The 26,291-nt window shown below is 45.6% G+C and overlaps 1 protein-coding gene across 1 annotated transcript in view; it reads right to left on the bottom strand.

The window, feature by feature from the left end:
* Positions 1–26,291, bottom strand: part of RTCA (RNA 3'-terminal phosphate cyclase) — a 145,137-nt gene that overhangs the window by 92,786 nt on the left and 26,060 nt on the right. Inside the window, exons 6-8 of the mRNA XM_078644535.1 lie at positions 22,474–22,532; positions 12,388–12,529; positions 12,071–12,195 (exon numbers count right to left, since the gene is read on the bottom strand). Of these exons, the coding sequence (XP_078500661.1) occupies positions 12,071–12,195; positions 12,388–12,529; positions 22,474–22,532 (326 nt within the window). The remainder of the gene's footprint in view (positions 1–12,070; positions 12,196–12,387; positions 12,530–22,473; positions 22,533–26,291) is intronic.

Genomic DNA, 26,291 nt, shown 5'->3' with positions numbered 1-26,291 from the left:
GCCGCTTTAACGACACTTTCCTAACGCTAAAGCGACGATAATTTTAACGCTTTCCTTGTAAATATGCCCCCAATATCGCGAGAAATACAGCGATAATTTATGTTCGCATGTGAAAAGCTTATTAATATAAGACTGTGGACTCAACATATCAATCCACCTCGCATATTAAACATGCCTAAGTCTACTTCAGAACAGATGTTAGGATCCAACATAAACCGCAATTAGCGAGAGTTTTCCTATCGGTCCTCAAATCCAGGGCCGCCTTGTAAATACAACGCTATTGTCATACCTTCCTCTTCCTTTTTATATTCTCATAGGAACACCTACCTTGCCACTGAGAACGCCTACATTGCAACTCATTGGAGATACGAGGCGAGCCCTTAGCAAACCGGCTGCTAACATGCATTAGTGCATCTTAGCGTCACCTAGTTAATAGGGCGATATAATTTTCACCGCATTTTTGGCTTTTTTTTTTTTTATTGCGGTGAAATGGCACTTGTTAATATGCCCTCAAGCTTGCTATGACACAGCGGGAACCTTGACTCCCACCCTGCCATAGCAAACAGCAGTGTCCCGGGGGTAGACACCCCGAGACACAGCAGGAGCCGTTCCTGGGGGTGGTATTCCCCAAGGCTGTAGACTGCTACAGAATGGAGACCACGTGGCCCCCCTCTCAAAATATGAAAAGCCCCGGAGGGTGGTAATCCCCGGGGCTTACACGGACCTTTGAGCTCCCTTACCCATTTATTTTGTAGCACCGAGGAATGGCGGTCCCCGGGCTACCGAGCCCCTCTGGACCACCATCAAAGGAAATATTTTAGACCCTGGGATTCGGCCCCCCCAGGTTGCCAATTTTAAAAACAAACACAATAGCCCTGCTTCGTTTTTAGGGCTCGGGGCGGAGCGCCGAGATCCTATTAGTACAGAAAGAAAAAAAAGTGTGTTAAGGGCTCTGGAAAGACACATTCCTTATTTTTTTTATTATCTGAATGGTGATTAGTCTTCGCTGTGCTGTGTATTTAGTAGCGTTGACGTGATAGGCTGTAAGTAATTTACGCGTGCCCGATGTGGCATATTCTGTGCGAGAACGAGCACGGCAGACCTATTAATCTTAATTAGGAGCTGTCAGAGCGCCCGTGTAATGCAATCCAGATGGTGCGAGCGCGTTCACCATTGCATTGCATACAAAAAAGTCATCTGATCTCTTCAGTGAGTGTCCGCGTGCGCTGTAGGGGCATCTTTTTCCAGGCGCGAGGGGTCTTTGTAAAATCGTAGACTGTGTCGAATGGCTGTCCTGTTCCTTGCAGTGGGCTCTTGTTGAAGGTATGGATCTCCCGAGGAGAGCAGGCAAATGCGGGAGGGGTCAGGGATAACAGTTAATCACTTGTAGTATAAAAGTCTTTGTAACTGATAGTTAAATAAATTAAATGTGCACCGCAATCTATTTTTGTTGTTGTTTCTATTCTGTTTTTGGATATGGGATTCTTTGACAAGTGAATGACCATTAGCGAAGAGTCGAACTCTACGAAAGATTGTGTGGGCACCTATTGGGAACGTATGAGTTGCAACTACGCTTTTCCAGAACATGCGGTATTAAGAAATGTGGAACAGAGCAGTGTAAAATGACACTAGTATTCTCGTGTGTTTACAGTAATGCTGTGGCGTCTTTTTTCCTCTTGCAAGGGTGTAGTGCAGAGGCGTAGTGCAGAGGCGTAGTGCAGAGGCGTAGTGCGTAGTGCAGAGGCGTAGTGCAGAGGCGTAGTGCAGAGGCGTAGTGCGTAGTGTAGAGGCATAGTGCAGAGTGGTAGTGCGTAGTGCAGAGGCGTAGTGCGTAGTGCAGAGTGGTAGTGCGTAGTGCAGAGGCGTAGTGCAGAGGCGTAGTGCAGAGGCGTAGTGCAGAGGCGTAGTGCGTAGTGCAGAGTGGTAGTGCGTAGTGCAGAGGCGTAGTGCAGAGTGGTAGTGCGTAGTGCAGAGGCGTAGTGCAGAGTGGTAGTGCGTAGTGGTAGTGCGTAGTGCAGAGTGGTAGTGCGTAGTGCAGAGGCGTAGTGCGTAGTGCAGAGGCGTAGTGCGTAGTGCAGAGGCGTAGTGCAGAGGCGTAGTGCAGAGGCGTAGTGCGTAGTGCAGAGGCGTAGTGCAGAGGCGTAGTGCAGAGTGGTAGTGCGTAGTGCAGAGGCGTAGTGCAGAGTGGTAGTGCGTAGTGCAGAGGCGTAGTGCGTAGTGCAGAGTGGTAGTGCGTAGTGCAGAGGCGTAGTGCAGAGTTCAGAGGCGTAGTGCAGAGGCGTAGTGTGTAGTGCAGAGGCGTAGTGCGTAGTGCAGAGGCGTAGTGCAGAGTGGTAGTGCGTAGTGCAGAGGCGTAGTGCAGAGTGGTAGTGCGTAGTGCAGAGGCGTAGTGCAGAGTGGTAGTGCGTAGTGCAGAGGCATAGTGCAGAGGCGTAGTGCAGAGTGGTAGTGCATAGTGCAGAGTGGTAGTGCATAGTGCAGAGTGGTAGTGCGTAGTGGTAGTGCGTAGTGCAGAGTGGTAGTGCGTAGTGCAGAGGCGTAGTGCAGAGGCGTAGTGCAGAGTGGTAATGCGTAGTGCAGAGGCGTAGTGCAGAGTGCAGAGGCATAGTGCAGAGTGCAGAGGCGTAGTGCAGAGGCGTAGTGCGTAGTGCAGAGGCGTAGTGCAGAGGCGTAGTGCGTAGTGCAGAGGCGTAGTGCAGAGGCGTAGTGCGTAGTGCAGAGGCGTAGTGCAGAGTGGTAGTGCGTAGTGCAGAGGCGTAGTGCAGAGTGGTAGTGCGTAGTGCAGAGGCGTAGTGCAGAGGCGTAGTGCAGAGTGGTAGTGCGTAGTGCAGAGTGGTAGTGCGTAGTGGTAGTGCGTAGTGCAGAGTGGTAGTGCAGAGGCGTAGTGCAGAGTGGTAGTGCGTAGTGCAGAGTGGTAGTGTGTAGTGCAGAAGCGTAGTGCAGAGGCGTAGTGCAGAGTGGTAGTGCGTAGTGCAGAGGCGTAGTGCAGAGGCGTAGTGCAGAGTGGTAGTGCGTAGTGCAGAGGCGTAGTGCAGAGTGGTAGTGCGTAGTGCAGAGGCGTAGTGCGTAGTGCAGAGGCGTAGTGCAGAGGCGTAGTGCGTAGTGCAGAGGCGTAGTGCGTAGTGCAGAGGCGTAGTGCAGAGGCGTAGTGCAGAGGCGTAGTGCAGAATGGTAGTGCGTAGTGCAGAGGCGTAGTGCAGAGTGGTAGTGCGTAGTGCAGAGTGGTAGGGCATAGTGCAGAGGCGTAGTGCAGAGTGGTAGTGCGTAGTGCAGAGGCGTAGTGCAGAGGCGTAGTGCATAGTGCAGAGGCGTAGTGCAGAGTGGTAGTGCGTAGTGCAGAGGCGTAGTGCAGAGTGGTAGTGCGTAGTGCAGAGGCGTAGTGCAGAGGCGTAGTGCGTAGTGCAGAGTGGTAGTGCGTAGTGGTAGTGCGTAGTGCAGAGGCGTAGTGCAGAGTGGTAGTGCGTAGTGCGTAGTGCAGAGTGGTAGTGCGTAGTGCAGAGGCGTAGTGCAGAGTGCAGAGGCGTAGTGCGTAGTGCAGAGGCATAGTGCGTAGTGCAGAGGCATAGTGCGTAGTGCAGAGGCGTAGTGCAGAGTGGTAGTGCGTAGTGCAGAGGCGTAGTGCAGAGGCGTAGTGCGTAGTGCAGAGGCGTAGTGCAGAGTGGTAGTGCGTAGTGCAGAGGCGTAGTGCAGAGGCGTAGTGCGTAGTGCAGAGTGGTAGTGCAGAGGCGTAGTGCGTAGTGCAGAGTGGTAGTGCAGAGGCGTAGTGCGTAGTGCAGAGTGGTAGTGCAGAGGCGTAGTGCAGAGGCGTAGTGCGTAGTGCAGAGTGGTAGTGCGTAGTGCAGAGGCGTAGTGCAGAGTGGTAGTGCGTAGTGCAGAGTGGTAGTGCGTAGTGCAGAGTGGTAGTGCGTAGTGCAGAGGCGTAGTGCGTAGTGCAGAGGCGTAGTGCAGAGTGGTAGTGCGTAGTGCAGAGGCGTAGTACAGAGGCGTAGTGCAGAGTGGTAGTGCGTAGTGCAGAGTGGTAGTGCGTAGTGCAGAAGCGTAGTGCAGAGGCGTAGTGCAGAGTGGTAGTGCGTAGTGCAGAGGCGTAGTGCAGAGGCGTAGTGCAGAGTGGTAGTGCGTAGTGCAGAGGCGTAGTGCAGAGTGGTAGTGCGTAGTGCAGAGGCGTAGTGCGTAGTGCAGAGGCGTAGTGCAGAGGCGTAGTGCGTAGTGCAGAGGCGTAGTGCGTAGTGCAGAGGCGTAGTGCAGAGGCGTAGTGCAGAGGCGTAGTGCAGAGGCGTAGTGCCGAGGCGTAGTGCGTAGTGCAGAGGCGTAGTGCAGAGGCGTAGTGCAGAGGCGTAGTGCAGAGGCGTAGTGCAGAGGCGTAGTGCAGAGGCGTAGTGCAGAGGCGTAGTGCAGAGGCGTAGTGCGTAGTGCAGAGGCGTAGTGCAGAGGCGTAGTGCAGAGGCGTAGTGCAGAGGCGTAGTGCAGAGGCGTAGTGCAGAGGCGTAGTGCAGAGGCGTAGTGCGTAGTGCAGACGCATAGTGCAGAGTGGTAGTGCGTAGTGCAGAGGCGTAGTGCAGAGTGGTAGTGCGTAGTGCAGAGGCGTAGTGCAGAGTGGTAGTGCGTAGTGCAGAGGTGTAGTGCAGAGGCATAGTGCGTAGTGCAGAGTGGTAGTGCGTAGTGGTAGTGCGTAGTGCAGAGTGGTAGTGCGTAGTGCAGAGGCGTAGTGCAGAGTGGTAGTGCGTAGTGCAGAGTGGTAGTGCGTAGTGCAGAGTGCAGAGGCGTAGTGCAGAGGCGTAGTGCAGAGTGCAGAGGCGTAGTGCAGAGTGCAGAGGCGTAGTGCGTAGTGCAGAGGCGTAGTGCGTAGTGCAGAGGCGTAGTGTGTAGTGCAGAGGCGTAGTGCAGAGTGGTAGTGCGTAGTGCAGAGGCGTAGTGCGTAGTGCAGAGGCGTAGTGCAGAGGCGTAGTGCAGAGGCGTAGTGCAGAGGCGTAGTGCAGAGGCGTAGTGCAGAGTGGTAGTGCGTAGTGGCAGTGCAGAGTGGTAGTGCGTAGTGCAGAGTGGCAGTGCAGAGTGCAGAGGCGTAGTGCAGAGGCGTAGTGCAGAGTGCAGAGGCGTAGTGCAGAGTGCAGAGGCGTAGTGCAGAGTGCAGAGGCGTAGTGCAGAGGCGTAGTGCAGAGTGCAGAGGTGTAGTGCGTAGTGCAGAGGCGTAGTGCAGAGTGGTAGTGCGTAGTGCAGAGTGGTAGTGCGTAGTGCAGAGGCGTAGTGCAGAGGCGTAGTGCAGAGTGCAGAGGCGTAGTGCGTAGTGCAGAGGCGTAGTGCAGAGGCGTAGTGCAGAGTGGTAGTGCGTAGTGCAGAGTGGTAGTGCGTAGTGCAGAGTGGTAGTGCGTAGTGCAGAGTGGTAGTGCGTAGTGCGTAGTGCAGAGTGGTAGTGCGTAGTGCAGAGTGGTAGTGCGTAATGCAGAGTGGGAGTGCGTAGTGCAGAGTGGTAGTGCGTAGTGCAGAGTGGTAGTGCGTAGTGCAGAGTGGTAGTGCGTAGTGCAGAGTGGTAGTGCGTAGTGCAGAGTGGTAGTGCAGAGTGGTAGTGCGTAGTGCAGAGTGGTAGTGCAGAGTGCAGTTTGAGAGTGCAGAGTGGTAGTGCAGAGTGCAGAGTGGTAGTGCGTAGTGCAGAGTGGTAGTGCGTAGTGCAGAGTGGTAGTGCAGAGTGGTATTGCGTAGTGCAGAGTGGTAGTGCGTAGTGCAGAGTGGTAGTGCAGAGTGCAGAGTGGTAGTGCAGAGTGCAGAGTGGTAGTGCAGAGTGCAGAGTAGTAGTGCGTAGTGCAGAGTGGTAGTGCAGAGTGGTAGTGCGTAGTGCAGAGTGGTAGTGCAGAGTGGTAGTGCAGAGTGCAGAGTGCTAGTGCGTAGTGCAGAGTGGTAGTGCGTAGTGCAGAGTGGTAGTGCGTAGTGCGTAGTGCAGAGTGGTAGTGCGTAGTGCAGAGTGGTAGTGCAGACACTTCTTCACACATGACGAAAACACATTGCCATTTACAATGCCATTAGTTCAAAATTCAATAAATCTGAGCCACCACCACCAGTACTAACACTACCAGTACCACCACCACCACCAGTACTACCAGTACTACCACCATCAGTACTACCAGTACTACCACCACCAGTACTATTACTACTACAGCCACCAGTACCACCACTACTACAGCCACCAGTACTACCACTACCACCACCAACAGTACTACCACCACCACCAGTACTACCAGTACCAGTACTGCTACAACCAGTACCACTACCACCACCAGTACTACCACCACCAGTACCACCACCAGCAGTACTACCACTACCAGTATTACGGGCAGCAGTACCACCACCACCACTGCTACTGCTACCAGTACTACCGCCAACAGTACTACCACTACCAGTACCACCACCTCCAGTACTACCACTACTACCAGTACCACCACCGTCAGTACTACCAGTACCACCACCACCAGTACTACCACTACCAGTACCACCAACACCACCAGTACTACCAGTACTACCACCACCAGTACTACCACTACTACAGCCACCAGTACTACCACTACTACAGCCACCAGTACTACCACTACCACCACCAACAGTACTACCACCACCACCAGTACTACCAGTAGCAGTACTACCACAACCAGTACCACTACCACCACCAGTACTACCACCACCAGTACCACCACCACCAGTACTACCACTACCAGTATTACGGGCAGCAGTACCACCACCACCAATGCTACTGCTACCAGTACCACCACCACCAGTACTCCCGCTACCAGTACCACCACCACCAGTACCACCACTACCAGTACTACCACCACCAGTACTACCACCAACAGTACTACCATTACCAGTACCACCACCTCTAGTACTACCACTACTACCACTACCAGTACCACCACCAGTACTACCAGTACCACCACCACCAGTACTACCACTACCAGTACCACCACCACTAGTACTACCACTACCAGTACCACCACCATCACCAGTACTACCACCATCAGTACTACCAGTACTACCATCACCAGTACTACCACTACTACAGCCACCAGTACTACCACTACTACAGCCACCAGTACTACCACTACCAGCACCAACAGTACTAACACCACCGCCAGTACTACCAGTACCACCACCACCAGTACTACCACTACCACCACCACCACATTAACACACTCCAGTATTACGGGCAGCAGTACCACCACCACCAATGCTACTGCTACCAGTACCACCACCACCACCACCAGTACCCCCACTACCAGTACTACCACCACCAGTACTACCACCACCAGTACTACCATTACCAGTACCACCACCTCCAGTACTACCACTACTACCACTACCAGTACCACCACCAGTACTACCAGTACCACCACCACCAGTACTACCACTACCAGTACCACCACCACCAGTACTACCACTACCAGTACCACCACCATCACCAGTACTACCAACATCAGTACTACCAGTACTACCACCACCAGTACTACCACTACTACAGCCACCAGTACTACCACTACTACAGCCACCACTACTACCACTACCACCACCAACAGTACTAACACAACCGCCAGTACTACCAGTACCACCACCACCAGTACTACCACTACCACCACCACCACATTAACACACTCCATAACACTTAGCAAAAATACATTACCATTTACAATGCTATTAGCTCAAACTCAAATAAATCCGAGCCCGATTGCATTTCTAATGCTTGTTATTTTTATTACGGCCTATCCATGCACCCAACGCACTTTTCTCAGTTTTTTCCACAAAAAAAAAGAAATACTTTTTGGGACCCCCCAAGCAGGTCTAGATGATCCAAATATTTCTTACATGCCCCCTTTATACGTGTTGAACACTTGTCCCACTAATTTCTAGATCCTCACTTCTACCGAGGCACGAAATGGCTGCCAACAATTCCTGGTTTCGAATATTAACAACTACTTGACAGCCAATTAGCATTCAGCGCATGATCCGGACGGTGCGGTGTAAATCCGTTCAGCCTTTCGAGCTGTAGCCGTGATGAACGATTCCTATGGAAAATTGCATGGGGAAAACACGTTTTGGGACCCCCCTTTTTCTCGGCCGCCGCTTCAAATGCAATATTTCAGACCCCGGGATTTCTCCTTCCCAGGTAGCTAATTTTTAAACAAGCACAGGAGCCCGCACTTTGTTTTTATTTTTTTTACGGCGTATCCATGCACCCACTGCACATTTCTCGGTTTTAAAAAAGGCACGAAATGGCTGCCAACACTTCCTGGTTTCGAATGTTGACAACCACTTCACAGCCAATCAGCATTCTGCGCGTGATCGGGACGGTGCGCTAATAATCCGCAAAAGATGCGCACATCCACCGAGGCCATAGACATATATGTACTTTTAATTGTAATTTTCTCAGGAACTACTGAACGGATTTACAACCTTTAAGCAAAAGGCACAAGTCTAAACCAAGGACTACAACTTTGCCAAATTTGTTGTAATTCCGTTCAGCTATTCGGGCTGTAGCCGCGATGAACCGTACCTATGGAAAATTGCATGGGTAAAACACGTTTTGGGACCCCCCCTTTTGTCTCAGCCCCCGCTTCACGAATCACCCCAAGACTTTCAGGATAGGAGCAGACTGGAGCGCCCCCCAGGTTTTAAAAATTTCCTTAAGATTCGTCAACTGGTGCCAAAGTTATTCCAGATAGAATGTTGCGGATTTCCTATGGAAAAAAGGTCCCAACTATAACTACCTACTGGCGACCGCCAGGAGGAGATATGGAGATATATCACCTTATCTCACAAATCCTAAACCCACACCCACCCTAAACCCTGAAAATATCCTTGCCACCCACAACCTATATCCACCCTAAAAATACACTTGCCACCCAAAAACCTATACCCACCCTAAACCCTAAAAATACCCTTACTACCCAAAAACCATATCCACCTTAAAAATACCCTTGCCACCCTAAAACCTATACCCATCCTAAACCCTAAAAATACCCTTGCCAACCAAAAACACCCACCCATTTTAGTAAACGGCATTGCCCTAACAGATTATAAATATATATATTTTCGCTGAAAACAACGAAAGTTACAAGTTGATGTTTTACCCATACAAACCATAGAAAGTCAGCATAGTTATACGTATGTGAAAGAGATTTCACTTGCGGCCTTAAGTTACTTCACAACACAAGTTAGTTTCTTCACATGAGTAGAACTATAAAAATAACTATAACTGCTGAATTACTAGCACTTTGTGTGGGTAAAACGTCAATCTAATTATAAAGTCGTTGTAACCTTTAGGTTTTTTTTCAGTACATTTGTAGATTTTATTTACATAAAGTTATATATAATTATCGTACGTTAATACAATCACCATCAAGCACGGCCTTCATTGTAGGCCAAGGGGGATACCCATTAGGGCCTTGCCACAACCCCCTGCGTGCACCTAACTCCACGCTTACGGGGGGGGGGGGGGTATGGTGTGTGATTTGTTTTTTTTTCCAATTGGACTTCGGATCCGTGGGTAGCAGCAGATCAGCAGAGGATCTTCGTCCCTAGTAATCTATAAATGTCTTTCTTTCTTTAATAACTCCCAAACTACTGAAGAGATTCACCCCAAATTACAAAAAGCACAATCTGAGGACCAAGATCTAGCTTTCTGCCCAATGTGCTACAATTCCGTTCAGAGATTCGGGCTGTAGCTATGTCTAAAATGTGCAAAATCCCCATAGACGCTGAATGAGGAAAAAGCATTTTGGGACGGTCCTTTTTCTCAGCCCCCCCCCCCTTCCCCCCCTTCATAAATCACCCTGAAACTTAATTTTGTGAACATTCATCAAATGGCAGTGAAGTTATTAGTAAAGATATACATATATATATATATAAAAACGAATGTATGTCTTTCTGTCTGTTTGTCCTTTATGCATTACTACACAACTCATCCGATCGCCATGAAACTTTGGGAAGTTGTTGAGTACACTCCCGCAAAGGTTTCTGGCATAATTCTTTTTAAATATCGGCCCCCAGGACCCTCATAATCTTTCGAATACTAAAATTGTCAGTGAATTTGCGAGCATCGCCGACAGTTATGCCCCCCAAACGGAAATCGATTGGTCGATCTACATCTGAAGCCCGAAACAAAAAGGCATTACAAGCTTCAGAAACAGACGAGCAACAAGAAGCAAGATTAGAAGCTGTTCGAACACAAACTGCTCAAGCACGTTATTCTCAAACGAACGAGCAACGACAATCAAGATTGGAAGGCGATCGAGTACGCACTGCTCAAGCCCGTTCTTCTCAAACGAACGAGCAACGAGAATCAAGATTGGAAACAGATGGATTACGCACTGCTCAAGCCCGCTCGAATGAAACAGGAAAGCAACGAGAATCAAGATTGGAAACTGATCAATTACGCACTGCTCAAGCCCACTCGAATGAAACAGGAGAGCAACGAGAATCAAGATTGGAAGCGGATCGAGTACGCACTGCTCAAGCCACACTTTCAAAGGTTTTCCATATTAAAATGAATAAGTTTCAATAAAAATGACACAATGTAAATTGAATGTTATCATAACGAGTTTCCTTGATTTTCCTTTCTTCTGAGATCGCAGCAACGCGCGACGGGTAGGCTAGTGTATATATATATATATATATATATATATATCCATCCATCACACAAAGTTTCCCCCTTGAAAGAGCCAGCACACAAGTGAATGTAGTTTGTGGAATTCGTTTACTGAAGGCTGCTGAGATAAGAAGCGAAAACAGAACACAGCTCCAAGTAAAAACAAAAGCCTGACGCGTTTCGTGACTGAAGCACTTTCTCGAAGGCAATGTTGAAAAGAGGTCAGCTTAGCCACAGGTGCAACTTAAATTATATATCTGAAGTCCTGCCCAATGGGCGTGGCCAAACACATGGCCTTCTGGCTCCTGTAGTTGCACTGTGTGTTGCTCCAGTGAGCTGGCGCGCTGTCTCTGAAATAATTATCAAATCCATACCCCAGTGGGTTGCTGTGTTGAATCACTTCCTACTCACAGCACCTGTCTGCCTCCAGAATCTAACACTTGTTTCCAAGAGCACATGCCAGGTGACATGCACAGGAACTGCAACGCAGCGGGGCTCTTTCACGGCCGGGACCAGACGTTTTTTTATCCGTCACACAAAGTTTCCCCCTTGAAAGAGCCAGCACACAAGTGAATGTAGTTTGTGGAATTTGTTTACTGAAGGCTGCTGAGATAAGAAGCGAAAACAGATCACAGCTCCAAGTAAAAACAAAAGCCTGACGCGTTTCGTGACAGAAGCACTTTCTCGAAGGCAATGTTGAAAAGAGGTCAGCTTAGCCACAGGTGCAACTTAAATTATATATCTGAAGTCCTGCCCAATGGGCGTGGCCAAACGCATGGCCTTCTGGCTCCTGTAGTTGCACTGTGTGTTGCTCCAGTGAGCTGGCGCGCTGTCTCTGAAATAATTATCAAATCCATACCCCAGTGGGTTGCTGTGTTGAATCACTTCCTACTCACAGCACGTGTCTGCCTCCAGAATCCAACACTTGTTTCCAAGAGCACATGCCAGGTGACATGCACAGGAACTGCAACGCAGCGGGGCTCTTTCACGGCCGAGTGCTTCAGTCACGAAACGCGTCAGGCTTTTGTTTAAAAAAATATATATATATATATATATATATAAATAAAAACACTTACCTGCTAAATACTTACATTTTTGTTGTAAAGGTATGCGTGGTAAAGGCAAATTCCTGGTAAAAGAATTGTATGGTAAAGACGTGTTCTAAAGGCATCAGCGTTGTAATGGAGGCATGGTAAAGGTAATGCGTGGTAACAGCTGCACTGTGATCGTGAGCAAAATTTTCACAGTGCATCCAGATTAAGGATATTTTTTAACAGAAAGATTATTAATGGTTAAAGTAAAGTAGAAAATTAGAAATCGACAAAAGATACAACATTTTTGTGGGCTGAAAAAAAAACCCTTTCAAAGCATTTTTCCACTACCTTCATAAAATAAATACCACTTAAAGTGCATTAAATAAACAAACAAATGAACTGGTTGTCTTACATTATTCCATTTCCGTTTCCAAAAGATTGATCTTTAGGTTCTTGAATCGGCTGTACATTCACATATATATCCTTTATTTCTCTTCTGATGCACCTAACAGCAGCTGTTGCCATATCCTTTGCTATCTAGCATTTCCAAAAAAGAATATAAAGTGTTAAAACCACATGGCATGTCTTACTGAATCCGACAAACATTTGATGAAAACACTGTTTTATTAAAAAATAATAAAATGTGTGAACTGTGAGAGTTTTCACATCAACTTACGGACATTATTGAAAATTCACGGCATTTATATATGCTATGATAATCATACTTACTTTATATGGCAACACACCAGCAACAAATGCTCTTCCATATATTTTTGTCACATTGCCTCTGTCAGTTAAATTTATTGGGGTCAACTTCTTGACGGGTGATGTTCGGACTACAACTTCACCACCACCTCTAGGATAATAGCCTCTGTAAAATTAAAGAAACATCATCAGCTGCTAACAAAGTACGCAAAAGCTACAATACAATAATCTGTGGTGCATTATGTTTTTCATTTATTCAACTAACATTTCACAAACCGTTGATCTCTCACATCTTTGATTTGAGCACTACTTGTACACCACAATTGTGCTTGGCTAAATAAAAGAAAATGCAATGGTACTGCCACCTTACTACTGGCCATGAAAAAATGTACATGCATGTTACTCTGAAAACAGGTAAATCTGCACAGACAATGCGGTCTTAATCCCATCACCTACCAAGCACCTGGGCCTTGTCCTACCTGAAGCAATGCAGCAGGGCTCGTGTTTTCATTTCCATACCGCCAATTATGCATATTGTAGCTGCAAAATCCAGGCTTTACCAGTGTATTCTTTCCAATGGCTTCTGTATGTAGACGGTACACTACCTGTACCTGAATGTTCTCTATGGCATCTTCCCGATAGACCGGATGCATTCAAGTGTGCCTTATCTGGTAATCAAATATCAAGCATGACACCTGGACAGGTGCATCTACGATCAGTTCTTCCTAATACAAATTTGATTTCTCAAATCTTTTGATCTGGATACAAATGCTTTTTCACTCAAGGTATGATGTGTACTCTGCATGCGTTCCTCTATTACAGTAGTGTGTAACGTAGGGCCTGAAGGGCTAATTCTAATTCAAGTTTTCAAGATAAACACTTTAGAGGGATCTAAATGTTTAGATATTGAGTGATGCATGAACAGGATCAACTTTAAAGGGATCTGATTGTTTAGAGATAGAGTAACACATGAAACTTTTTCCACTTAGCGGTGTAACAGGTGTGAGTAGAAGCTTTTAATCTTCCCGCAGGATAACCAAGCATTCTTCTGGAGGTACCTGAACTCTAGGAACTCAGGAGTAGGATCATTAAGTTCAGCTATTTGTGTGAGTGGATCCTGATGTGGAGTGAGATATTCCAGCCTGAGTGGAAGGGTCTTGTAGGGATTGACTTATCTCCCAACACCCAGTGGTTGAGTGAGAAAAATATTTTGATCTTTGATATACCTAAGAATCTATTTTCAGGAGATTCCCCTTTTTAGAAAGAAGCAATCACCTACAATTTTGTGGCATGATTCATCATCTAGCTTTTCCCTCAACCGTAACATACCATTAGTTCGGATGGGCTCAACGACAAAGTGGGAACTCTGGATATTATACAATTATATTGTACAATGTCCTACACCTATACCACACGGAAGGGCAATTAAGACAAACATTGTCACAAAACTTTTCCCTTGTTTTGTAGGATCTTAAAAAGTAGGAAAAGAAGAAGGGGAACATCTATCTTTAGTCACACAGCTAAGGGATGGCGGTCTAGTTTGACACACCCACCCTTCTCTTCCTCCAAATATTGACTGAAAGCTCCAGGAGGATTAAAAACCAGGTATGTCTTGCCCAAAGTTGGTACTACCAGGGTCATTGACGCCTGCCTATTCTATCGCACCATGTATAGAACAAGGTGTCAGAGACAGAAAAGTATAGGCAAATATTCCTGACCGTTTCATCCACAGTGCGTTGCCCATGGACTGTAGGTGTGGGTACCAGAAGGCAATGTTTTGGTATTTTGTTTTCCCAGGAACAGCGAACAGGACTACGGTCGAGATTCCCCCACCACGAAAAGTACTTGTTACCAACTGCTGAGCAGGTCCACAAAGTCATTGTCCACACATGGCAAACGTTCCATCAACAAATCAATGTTGTTGCAGGGTACCCAAGCCAAATCTCCTGAGCTAGTCCAGAGAACTTGGGGGTGTGGGTGCCCCCGTGGCTTCTGGATGTAAAACATTACTGTCATGTCATCTGTCTTTATTCGTACGGTTTTACTCTGAACAAGTGGAAGGAATGCTTTCATCACTAGTCTGATAAATAGGAGCTCCAGTGTGTTAATATGGTGCCCCTGATGTTGAGGTCTAGGTGCCTTGTACTGTTTTCTCTCGTAGAACTCTCAACCCCACGTGAGATTTATCAGTGGTGATGGTCTCCTGCGGATAGGGCCCAAGAAAGGGCATGCCAAGCAACAGGTTGTTGCTGTCCCACCAAATCAGAGAGTACTGAGCCCTTGTTACTAAAGTTCGATCCTCCTAAAGTCCTTTTGCATGTGCCCACTGCCTTCAGTCACTCTTGCAGCAGATGCACGAGTAACCGGGCATGTGCTACGATCGCAATGCCTGAAGCCCTTATACCCAAAAATTTATTTTCAATAGTGGTGGGACGGTGTGCCTGAACAATGGCAGCAGCTGATGGAGTGCCATCACTTCTGTTCTTTGTGGTATGCTTTTCCTGCTACCGCATTTAGAACAGAGATGTGCAGTGCTCTACTTGTTGCGCTGAGGAAGCAACTTTGTTGCATTGATGATGAAATCTAGACAAGAAGTAGGGACACAGCTGTTTTGAGTGTGTGCTAGGCATTGCCGATTGCAGCTGCTGCTCCTGAGCAGCTAATCGTCTAAGTACTGAAATAATTGAATAGAGTTTCAGCTCAGGTGACCTACTGTTACTACTGCTAGGCACTTTGTAAATATGACTGAAGCTCTAGTGACTGAGAAGGGTAACATCTTGAACTAGTACTGTTGTCCACTTACCACGGACTGCAGGTACTGGTGTTGAGCTGGGTAGTTCAGGATGTGAAAGTATATGTCTTCAGATTCAGTGCTGACATGAAGTCACCTTCCTGTAGCAGTTGGATGATGTTCTGTAAGGTGACCATGTGAAGGAATTCGGAGAGGATGAACCTGCTCAATGGTTGGAGAATAGCTGGATCAAGCCGTCCTTTTGGGGATCACAAAATACATGGAGTACACCCATGAATCAATTGTAGTACGGGTACTAATTTTACAACACCCTCTGCTAGAAGTGCCTGAACCTCTTCCTTCCGTAAGTGAAGGTGGTATGAACTAAGTATGAGGTGACAGGGTTAGATCTTGGGAAGAATTGTGTGAAATTCGATACAGTACCCTTCCCGCACAATGGAAAGGACCCATTTGTCCGAGGTGAAGCGTTCTCACTGGGAGAGGAAATGCCGCACCTGACAGGTGTTATGTGATCGGGGGAAGGAAATGGGGAGCCACCGCTGCCCTTCCCCATGGTATTTTCTTCTATATGCTCTTCTTTCAAAGGTCTTGAGTTGCTGGTGGTCCTGAGAGAATTGTGGTTGCTGTTTGTACAAGGATCTCTGCACTGAGCACCCTGATTTTGCAACACCCCTGCTTTGCTACCTGCAGGAAGCAGATCTGGGACTAAGGGAATGTAGGTCAACCACTGATTTTGTGTGATATAGGTATCCTTTTGGATTTTTTCAAGCGTCTAGTTGACCTAGGAAACAAACAGATGTTCTTCATCAAAAGAACGTTCAAGAGGCCTACATACTGACATCCTAACCAGGCATGTCTGTGTTGGAGGATGATGATGATATTAGCACCACTTTCTGCCATATTCAGAGTGTAATGTGGGCATCTAATGTTGGCACTGCTGATCATTTTCCCCTCAGCATCTAACTCTTGTCTGCGTTTACAGTGAGTCTATGGGAGGCTGTTTAACCAGCCCCTCCATTTCCTCCCAGTGGTACTGGTTGTTCCTTCATACCTGGAGATAAGGTGACTGGCTGGCCCACATTCTACACATTTCCTAGCAGTGTCAATCTGCTTAGACTCCTTATCAGGTGGAGGGTCATCCAATGCAACCTGATGTGAACCCCTTTTACTGGTAGTGTGAACAACTAGGTCATTTGGGGCAATCTTTTCACGAATAGTCAGATCGGAGGGGCAGGCTTATATTTTTTCGCAGTTTTAAGAGTGGCCACCCTGTCCTTTACAGGCTCCTTAAAGTGGTCAGTGGCAAGGATGTGGGCAAGTAAAATGGCCACCCGGAGGTACAACATCAAAGCTTCAGCTGCCAGAGATTCATTGCACTTCATCCTGGTCTAAAACTGGTGTAAATCCGATCAAAAATGATGTCAGTCTCCGCCCCTTGCCCCCTCCCAGCATCCTCCATTCTGTGAGTAGGGGGTGCACTGGGGACTCCCTGACAAGGTGATGCCGCTTCGCCCTGCCTAGTTATGTGGATATCAGCCATCTTGGTGTTACAGACATGTGGCTTGGAACCTGGTACCCCGGTGCTGGGAAAACAAGTCCGCAGGGGGGATTGCGGCATATAACTGCTGCCACGAACATGAAGGCTCGCTGGGGAAGCCAAAGGTCACCTTGCACCGGCCATGAATAAGCCCATAATTTGCTGCGCCTGAGCCGGCCCTACCGAGGTACCCTGTGTATGGGAGAGCTGCTGAGCAGCATGCGACCTGTGATGGTAGAGGGAGCTGAAACAAAGTCCAGACGGGGCGCAGAGCAGATGATGCTTCCCTGGGGGCACATGAACTACCATCAGCGGGCCTGGAATCGAAGCCCTCTGCACCCGGGCTGTGACAGAGAGAGAAAGAGAGTTGGCCTTTGGTGCCGCCAATGAACCCTACAGCTTACATTGCGATCGTCCGAAGGCTGGCTTGGGTGGGACCCAATGTACTCGTTCTACGGGCGCTGACGGGCCTGACTAAACTACTACGGCACAAATACTTTGGAACAATTGGGGCAAGATACATTTACTGTGTCTGGCCAAATACCTGATGACACCACCATTAGAGTTTGACAGAAAGCACATTGCTAGTACCTGCCCCAGAAGGCCAAACGGCAGACAAACTCTCACAGAAAGCATGAAGAGGAGACACAAAGAGAGGGACACTTTAGAGCTGAACTCATGGCAGCAATACATGACTCACAAACAGATCTCAAGGGGAAAAGAGAGACTGTTTCAATTGACCATGAACTTGCACTGCACAGATCTGCACACAGTGGCAGAGAGGGCCACGGAAGGTGGAGGATGCTGTACCAGAACTCCAAACTAAAGTCAAAGTCCTAAAAGCTCAAATAGGAAAATGGAGTACAAATGTAGAGGTCCTACAGGATAGGGCAGAAGACGCAGAAAAACACTCCTGCCTCAATAATGTGTGCTTCATTTCGAAAACAGGTAGAGGGCAACAGATCTAAATCAGACGGGCAGACAATAGGTTAAATAAAGGCAGAGACTATTTCATCACTGCTGTAATAAGTCCTTCTTATGGCCCCTGTAGAGTAAAGGCCAATGGGGGCAGACTTCTAATTCTGCCCACCAAATTTAGATGGGTGGAATCGGAGGTCAGTTTTTCCTACCATATTTAATCTAAGGATTAGACCTGGTTAAAAAGAAATGCAGGCTGAATTTTGTTTATATGAATGTACTATACTATTGTGTAATGGTTTTTGGCTACTTATGTGCCTAACTAATTTTTAAAAGCGATGCATCCAGCATTAGCACTGGATGCATCATAGTCCCTTTTTAGGTCTCCTGGCGTTTAACAGCGCGTCAGCGCTGTGTCCGCCAGGAGATCTTTTGTTGCTGACTGTGCTTCCCAGGAGACAGCAGCTGGCCGCGCGCATTTCGCAAAAGGCGAACGGCGCAGGCCACGCGCGCGCGAACGCGCTCGCCGTGTCTGTCTCCTGGGAAGCGCCAACATTTACAGGCACACCTCTCCCTGCACGCATGCGCACACAGAGACACACACGAGCACACCTACACACACGCATGCACACACGCATACAGAGACCCCTCGCCGTCGCATACATACATACAAGCGCACCCCCTCCCCCCCCCACTAAACCCCACTTACCGCCAATTCTACACTTCTGCAGCCTCCGCGGGGCTCCCCCTCGGCCATGGGAGCCCCGCGTCACCAGCACTGCTTCCTCTCCATGGGTGCGTGCGCGGGCTTCCGAAGACGGAAGTCCCGCCCCACGTAAGTCACGCCCCACGCAAGGTTTCTGTTTCGCGCTATAGCAGCAGTTCCCAAACTGTGCGCCGCGGCACCCCAGTGCGCCGTCAAAACTAGCCTGGGGCGCCGCAAACACACTGCTATCAAGCACATGCCCGGGATTTGAAAGGCTGTGGTTTTCTTTCATTCTACAATAGATATCAGTTGGTAGCGAGGCTGCTGCCAGGTCATCATTCTTTTGGAAAGCTGTGCGATCTGAGCAAGACTTTTACATTCACAGGTCCCTGACTTTCTGGCTGTCTTGGAAAACCAAAATAATCTGGACCACATACAGTAACATGAAAAAGTTCATTTTATTAATCACTAATAAGCAGTGTTGCTTTGAATAATGGTGTAAACGCAGTCATTTTTCGGAATGCTTTTGGGCAAGTAGCAAATTCATGCTTGCTTTGTAAGTTAAAAAGAAGGCATTTTATTAATATACTTAATGACGCAGGCTGGCTGATTCAGCTGTGTCTAAAAATGAACGCTGTATAAATGATTGTTTACACTGCCATCTAGTGAGCAACCTACTTCACGAACAATCAGCGTAAGCAACCTTTTTCTTCAGTGAAAGACTCGTATTGAATACAAAGTATAAAACACAACCTGTGCCTGAAGAATGCTCTAATGGCTTCATGTAGTGACACCACAGACCGTCTATTCAGTGAATGCGATCCTCTGACACCTTTATTATTCCGTCGTTTTTGCCAAGGCCAAATAATGTATTGGTAGTCTGGAACAGTTAATTTCCAGTCTCCCACTAGTGTGCTGGTGCCATGCTCCTTATCAGAATGACCCACGAGTCCTGCCTGGCCTAGCACACTACAGACCGCACAGTTAACAAAAGGGGTAGGCCAGAATTTAAAGCAGTTGTCTAAGTCTGTGCAAAACCAAATTAGAAGAAAGGATGGAAATATTCTGAATAAACTTCTGAAACCATGAATTTATCAATTCTAAGCATTACCATCGCTTACACCTTTTACGAGGCTAACACTGACTCGGAAAATGGTAATAGTCCTCAAAAACGTTTTAACAAACACACTAAACAAGACCATTCACGCCTTTGTACAGGCAGTAATTATGCAGGTGCGCAATGAAAGGGTGCACCCAGCAAACACATTCAACATCACCATTAAGTGTTGGCAGTCCTGACAAAGAAACCTCAATGGCCAGTTGTAGGTGCACATGCCTAGTGCATCGCTGCATTTGTGGTAACCGGTGCAAAAAACACACTTGCTACAGCAAAGCCAGCGAGGAACGTCGGTAACAGAAAAGAAAAAGAAAATGAAGAGCATTCACAAGGTAAATACCAACATAGTACAGTGGCAAAATCCCCAAAAAGTTTGGGAACCACTGCGCTATAGCCTGATCCGACCCAGTTGTACCCCAGCAACACCCGCACCCCCGTCGCTCAATGTAGGGCAGGATTCAGGCTCACTGGCTCACTGGCAGGTGGGAGTCGCTCCCGCGGATCCGGCAAATTGGCGGGTGAAATCACCACAGCCGCCCGTATCCGCTGCCTCGGGGAGCCCCCAGAGCCGCTCACATTCCCCAGCGCGGCTCGCTGTCAGGAGCGGGGACGGTGGGGCAGGAAAATGCACCCAAGCAAAACTCTATTGCTCGGTCCAGAGCTGTTCTCAGGCTCACTGGTAAGTGGGGATCATTCCCATGGCCTTTGGCAAAATGGCAGGCGGGATCGTCTCAACGCGAGTTTAAGCTATTGGCATTGGAAATGACAATGCCTTTCATTTAGGTTTTAAAAACCAAAACATAAATAAAAGGCCTTGTCATTTGCAAATCATCTTTATACAACAATTCAGAGTTTGATAAAAAATGTATGTAACACATTGTAATATACAATGCCAATAGCTCAAACTTTAAAGCTGGGAGACCTATTGCATTGTAAATGCTTGTTTATTATTATTTTTAGCCATGCTGCACACTGTATGGCTACAAATCATTGCCAAAGTCGGCAATAGCTATGCTGTAAAGCATGAACAAAAGGCAATGGCAGAGCCAATTGTCTCACAGGTGAGACCTATTGGCTTTGCCGATGCTAGTTAGGTCTCGCCACAACACCTGTGGGATTCTGAGCAAATCACTTAATCTTCGCACGCGCAAAAAAGAAAGAAAAAATAAATTCACATTTGGCAAAGATACTTTATGACAAAAAAAAGCAGTCAAACCCATGTCTATTTCTTAGTTAAAATAGATTTGGAGGCAGATAACATCTGTTGTCACAATGAAAGTAGATATCGTGTTATCACAACAAACATCAATTTCAAAGGAGAAGAGGCTTCCTTGTAGTGTGTGTTGCATAGTAATACATAGCTACAAAAGAGTGTCAACAAACGTGACAGGGAAGAAAAAAATAGCCCTCAATCAAGCACGATCAGCGGAAGGACAGCAATCAAGCTGAAGCAATCAGTACTTGGCCCATTCTCCAGCTGAAAGAAGAGTAATTAAAGCCAGCACATGCTGGCCAATCAGAAGTCTGTAAATAAGAGTGACAATTAAGCCAACGAATGCCATGCAATGGGTGGGCTACAAGCCCCTTGTTGTTTACAATATTTTTTGCAAGCAAGAGCGAATGCAGTGCATGCACTGTCACAGGAGAGACCCAACAATTATTGATTGCAGACCTAAGCATTCCCTTCAACATGAATGAATGCACCCATGACACATCAGTCTCAGCCAGAATGTTTAATGACAAAGGTAACTTTAAAGAAAAAAACTGATAGAAGGCAAGTAAGAGGAGACCGAAGAAATGGTGAGTTTCTTTTGTTTTTTAAAATAAAATACATTGTTTCATCAGGAAACTGCAAAGCATTTCTGTTTTTTTGCAGTTCCCCTTTTTGTCTTCCACCTTTGTCCTTCCTTTTTCTGACCATAACATGTCTTACATTCGAATGTGGCCCAGTCTGAAAAAGAAGTGAACCCATTGTATTTGTTGTACATCCACCAATCCCCTTTTATGTAGCACTTCTTCCGGAGTTTTCCTATTGCTCTTCTCTGCTAATGGAAATTGGTCACAAAAGTGGCACCCATCCCTTTTCCCAAGTACTGAGGGTCAATTGTTCGCATCAAAACACCCTCTATGTGGTATTGCCAAAATAAAATGGAGGCTGGATGGTTTGAAAGCCTCGGGAAACACCCATGCTTTGGTTTTTTTGGTAGCTTTGAGAGGTTCAAACTGCTTCCTGACACAACCACTGCCCTATTGTGTAAAGTTATTTCTTTAATCTTCCCACCCTGTGAGCTGGGTAATATAAATCGGTCAGTCACTGCATCATAATGCATTTTCTTGCTTCATTTACATATACATGACGCATACTTTTATTAACACTACTGCTGCAGCATGCATTTGCTAAATGGAGATAAAATATCTTGATTTGGAGCAGGGGTAATGAGAATGGTGAAAATAAAGATGAATAAAAATTAAGCAACCGCAAAAACAGCTATGCACACTTTTTCCCCACAAAATTTTGAACAACGTATAAATGCAAATTCAAAACAAATACAGCCTTTATCAAGATTTGTTGTCCTCTTTACTGGAAGGAACCCTCAGACCGTCCTCATCACTACCCCACACCAAATTGTATTTACACCTTTACTACTAGTCTCTTTAACCTTGTCCTCCACCCTCAACCGCTTCAACTACTTTCAAGATCTCTTCCTTCCACATTTTCAAAAACATGCTTTTTTCCTTTTAGAAGCATTTTACCACTATGTTTATTCAGGATATGCAAATTGTACGTTTTTACTTTTATTTGGTTGTCCGTTTAAAACTACCACAAAAAAAGGTCCCTACTTCTCATGTCACAGACATTTTTAGTGTTGTTTAAATGCAGTGGTATTTCTCCTTCGTTTTCAATGCATGATTTTCACGTGCCAGTGAGAAGGTAGTTTTGAAGTCTACATTGTGCCTGATATTGTTAATGTCTTTGACAAATATTTTGTTACTTTTTCTTTTTACTTCTAAAATGGTACAGTTCAGCAGGATAATAAGCACTTTAAATTGTAGGTACTAACAATAGTTGTCGCGCTTACCTTGTTTTTATATCGCAGCCAAACTTGAATGAAAATTTTTCCACAATAGGTTTGAAGACCTATATAAAAACAATAAATGGGAAGACATGAGTAAAATTTAGTATTAAAAATGTTGGTACATTTTTACCCGCTTTAAGAAGACTTTTGCTGAAAACAGATATTCTATACACACTATTTTGCAGAGTTTAATCCTTGTATTTCAAATCATGCCCATTCTACTTTCTATGTACAACTATGATTATTAATCGCAGTGGGTGACTACCCACCTCAAGAAATAATTTCAACTCTCGTCAGTGTGAACCCTCAAAAGCACAAAGTTAATCTAAGCTCAACCCACTGGTATCTATGGCACGGACCAGACAGGCTTAACTTAGGGCACTGTATAAAATATTTATGCAGTAGCAAAACAGTAATACAGTTGAAAAGAAAAACAAAAATCCCAAACCGAATTAGAAAAATAGGGTAAAATGTATTACACTGTGAAACCAAATGACCAAATTCAAAGGAAGGGAAACCGAGACATAAATTTTAGAACTTTGAAGTAGGAATAGTGTCACAAAGCATAAAGGGCCAATGATAGCCAACGGCTGTCATAACATTTCTAGATGTCTTACTTTTAAAATACCATGCACCATGCCTTGTGGAATACAAGTCCTACATGGGACTTATTAATATTTAAAAGGGAAGTTTTGACCTGCCCGAAGGTTTTTTTGACATATATTAGGGATCTATATATGCTGAGAAGGTGGGTCTAGGCTTTGTGACCGCAAAACAACTCTAAGACCAAGTTGTGTATGCTGGTAGCACAGTATGAATAACAGAAAATTTGTGTTCCATGTAAATAATCAATTAACTTATTACTGTTCTTATTTTTCATAATGGCTATAATCATGGCTCCAGTGTCAGCTGTCAACAGACTTGCTTAGATCACTGTGTGTGTCTGTCATCTGAAGCAGGGATATTTGGCTAAGATTATATCAGTTACAAGCATGATATCCCCTAACCCTAGTATCTTAAGCAAGTCTTGAAAACTAGCTATATTTGAAGGGTGGAAACTAAGTAGTTATGTGGTGAATGGCGTGACCTGATAATGAAGCATTTAACGTACATCAGCTATGAAATGTGGTAGGAGTACATATGCAACGTGAGGATTAGCAATGGTATTTAAATGTCGACAGGTTGAGTCAAATCACATCTGCCTTTGGTGATGAATGGAAATCTAAACAGAAGTAATATATTTACACTGGGACCAAATTAGGAACTATATGGACCAATTCCCCTGAACAGTTAAAGTGTTCCAATTATAAGCTCACCCTAGAAAAAGCCCAGAAAAGAGTGGACTTGTAGGTTAATTATGCTATGTAGAAGGTGCACTGCGTGAAACACCCCTGAAGAGCAGCTAACTAGATGAGCACTTAAGAAATGCAAAAGCAATATTATTAACAAAAATTTCCCAATTTCTTATTTCTTTAACATCCCTCTAGATCTATATACACAGGGGTTTCTAACATTTCCTATAGTGAGAGCCATTCCTGATCACTGAAAACTGCTGTGAGCTACTGCCTAATACAGAGATTCAATAAATGTACACAGAGGCCAAATGACCTAAAAGCTGACCCCCAGAGTATCCTATTCCTTCTACAGGGAACATACAGTATTAATGGCACAGGAGTTGTATCGCAAAAGGTTTCAATTTGGGGTACCTGCGAATACGTTTTGTCCCTTTGCTCCAAAGAGAGCAAATGGAAGAAAGAAAAACAGGGCGGGAGAGGGAAAAGGAGAGGGGTGGGGTGGGGAGAGGGGAGGGAGAGACTGGTCTATGATGGTCTGCATTAGGACTAGATTATTTTACATCATGTACTGAACTACTTACAATTGCAGGAATAAGGATGTCCTCACAGGATACATACAGGTTCTGATTGGGTAAAACCACTCATGTAGAAAACAAAAATATAGGTAATGCAAGAAGTCATGAGCCAAACCGCTAGGGTCTCTCATGGAAGGTTGCAAAAAAAAAAAAAAAATGGTCTTGCCTATATGACGAGATCCAGAGTGCTCAGCAAATTTGTATGTGTTATTCATGAAAGGAATACATAAATAAAGGTCCAGGAAATCAACAGTGGCATGGTGCAGTCAGGGGAAGACCTGGATGTGTTCACCTACCGAATGACCAGTGGCAGGAGACGAAGGGACAGATGGCAAGGAGATGAAAAATGCTTAACTATCAGTAGGGCATTTTCCATAGAGACGAGTTCCAGATATCAGGGTTCAGCATATGCGTTCTGACACATTACAGTGATCCCATTGGTCAAAGAAGCGTAGCTTCTCCCTTCCTGCAAAATATATATGGGAAGGGAGATGCTGCACATGAGCGATGAAAATAAGGAAACATCGAATAAAGGAAATGCTTTGTAGCAGAGACTTGTGTGGTTGTTTCTTTAAGGGAACAAGAAATATGAGGTACTTGAAAAAGCATTATGTGTAAAACATACATCAACATACACAGTCTCAAAAGCAAATTGTAATGAAAAAGTTGAAAATGTATTCCCAGCAGGTAAGTAATGATACTGACAAGTGTGGAACCAAAACTAAATACACAACTTAAAAACTGTAAATAAGCATTCTACTGAAGCCTGTAGCAGGACAACAATTTTATAAGCATAAAAATAACAAAACAAATTCCGCTGTCAGACATAGCCAACTCATGTAACTGTTTTAATTCATGATAACGTTATTTGAAGTCTAGAAGGTAGACGGTCAACTGCCATGTTCAATGCCATAGGTATGAGTGTACTATTGACCAAATATGCATGGTGAGTAAATTATGTCAGCTAGCTGCATGTCTAAAACTAAGGAGACTGCCATGCAGTATGAAAATTAACGATGTCTCATCCACTTCTGAAAAAATAAAAGTTCATTATGTTCCCAGCATCTGTGATTCTGAATATGCATGGGTCTATCATGGGTAAATACTGCAGGCCTTTCTAGCCATAGTCCATTTCTCCTGGACTATGGATGGAGATACACAGAAGCATAAAACAGGCATTTTTGCTTGTTCTGATGAGAACAGAAATTGGTCTTGTCTAGCATGCCCACTTCTTGTAATTAAGGTTTAAAATATGTCACTTTGTATTAATTTCAAGACCATTTACCATATAAAAGGTGTGCTTCGCCAGGAGGCCTATGTACCTTTTTAGAGACAACTTTTCTAAGCTTCCTCCAATTATTTGCTAGAGAGTGGGTCTGCCTGCTTCTCGAGATAATACATACTAAGGTATGGGCTATATTTACCATAACCATCTGCATGTCTGAGGGAGGGTATGAACGCTAACCCTACTGCTTTGAGTTCCTGGAGTTTGATGAATAGTAGGCAATTCTCTGACACCATCTCCCGTAGACAGCCAACGCTGCAACTCCAGAATTTGGGATTGGCTTGAAGCAGATATATATATATATATATATATCTTTGAATGTCAATGGCAGCAATAGTTCAATGTGCCTCACAACTGCAGGTGTTGGTATGGTGTTACCTGTGATTTACTTTTGGAATACTTGTTCTACAATGTCTTTCAGAAATGGAGTGCAGGTTTATAGTTTTTTAACTCGATCACATTTGGCGTTGCATCCAACCCAATTGCAGAAAAAATATTCCTGTGTATGCGATACAACAAAAGATTAGGACTGAAAAACACCATCTAGTCAAATTCCACAAAGATAAGAGGTAGCGGAGGGCAGCAGCAAATAGTTTTTTTTAAACCCAGCAGCTATTTGCCAATTAACCCTCAGTAAAAGGCATCAAGGAATCCTAGAAAAAGTTC

This window comes from Lissotriton helveticus, chromosome 1_1, assembly GCF_964261635.1.
Source record: "Lissotriton helveticus chromosome 1_1, aLisHel1.1, whole genome shotgun sequence".
Lineage (NCBI taxonomy): Eukaryota > Metazoa > Chordata > Amphibia > Caudata > Salamandridae > Lissotriton > Lissotriton helveticus.
Note: the sequence above shows the minus strand (reverse complement) of the source record. Positions and strands in the feature narration are given on the sequence as shown.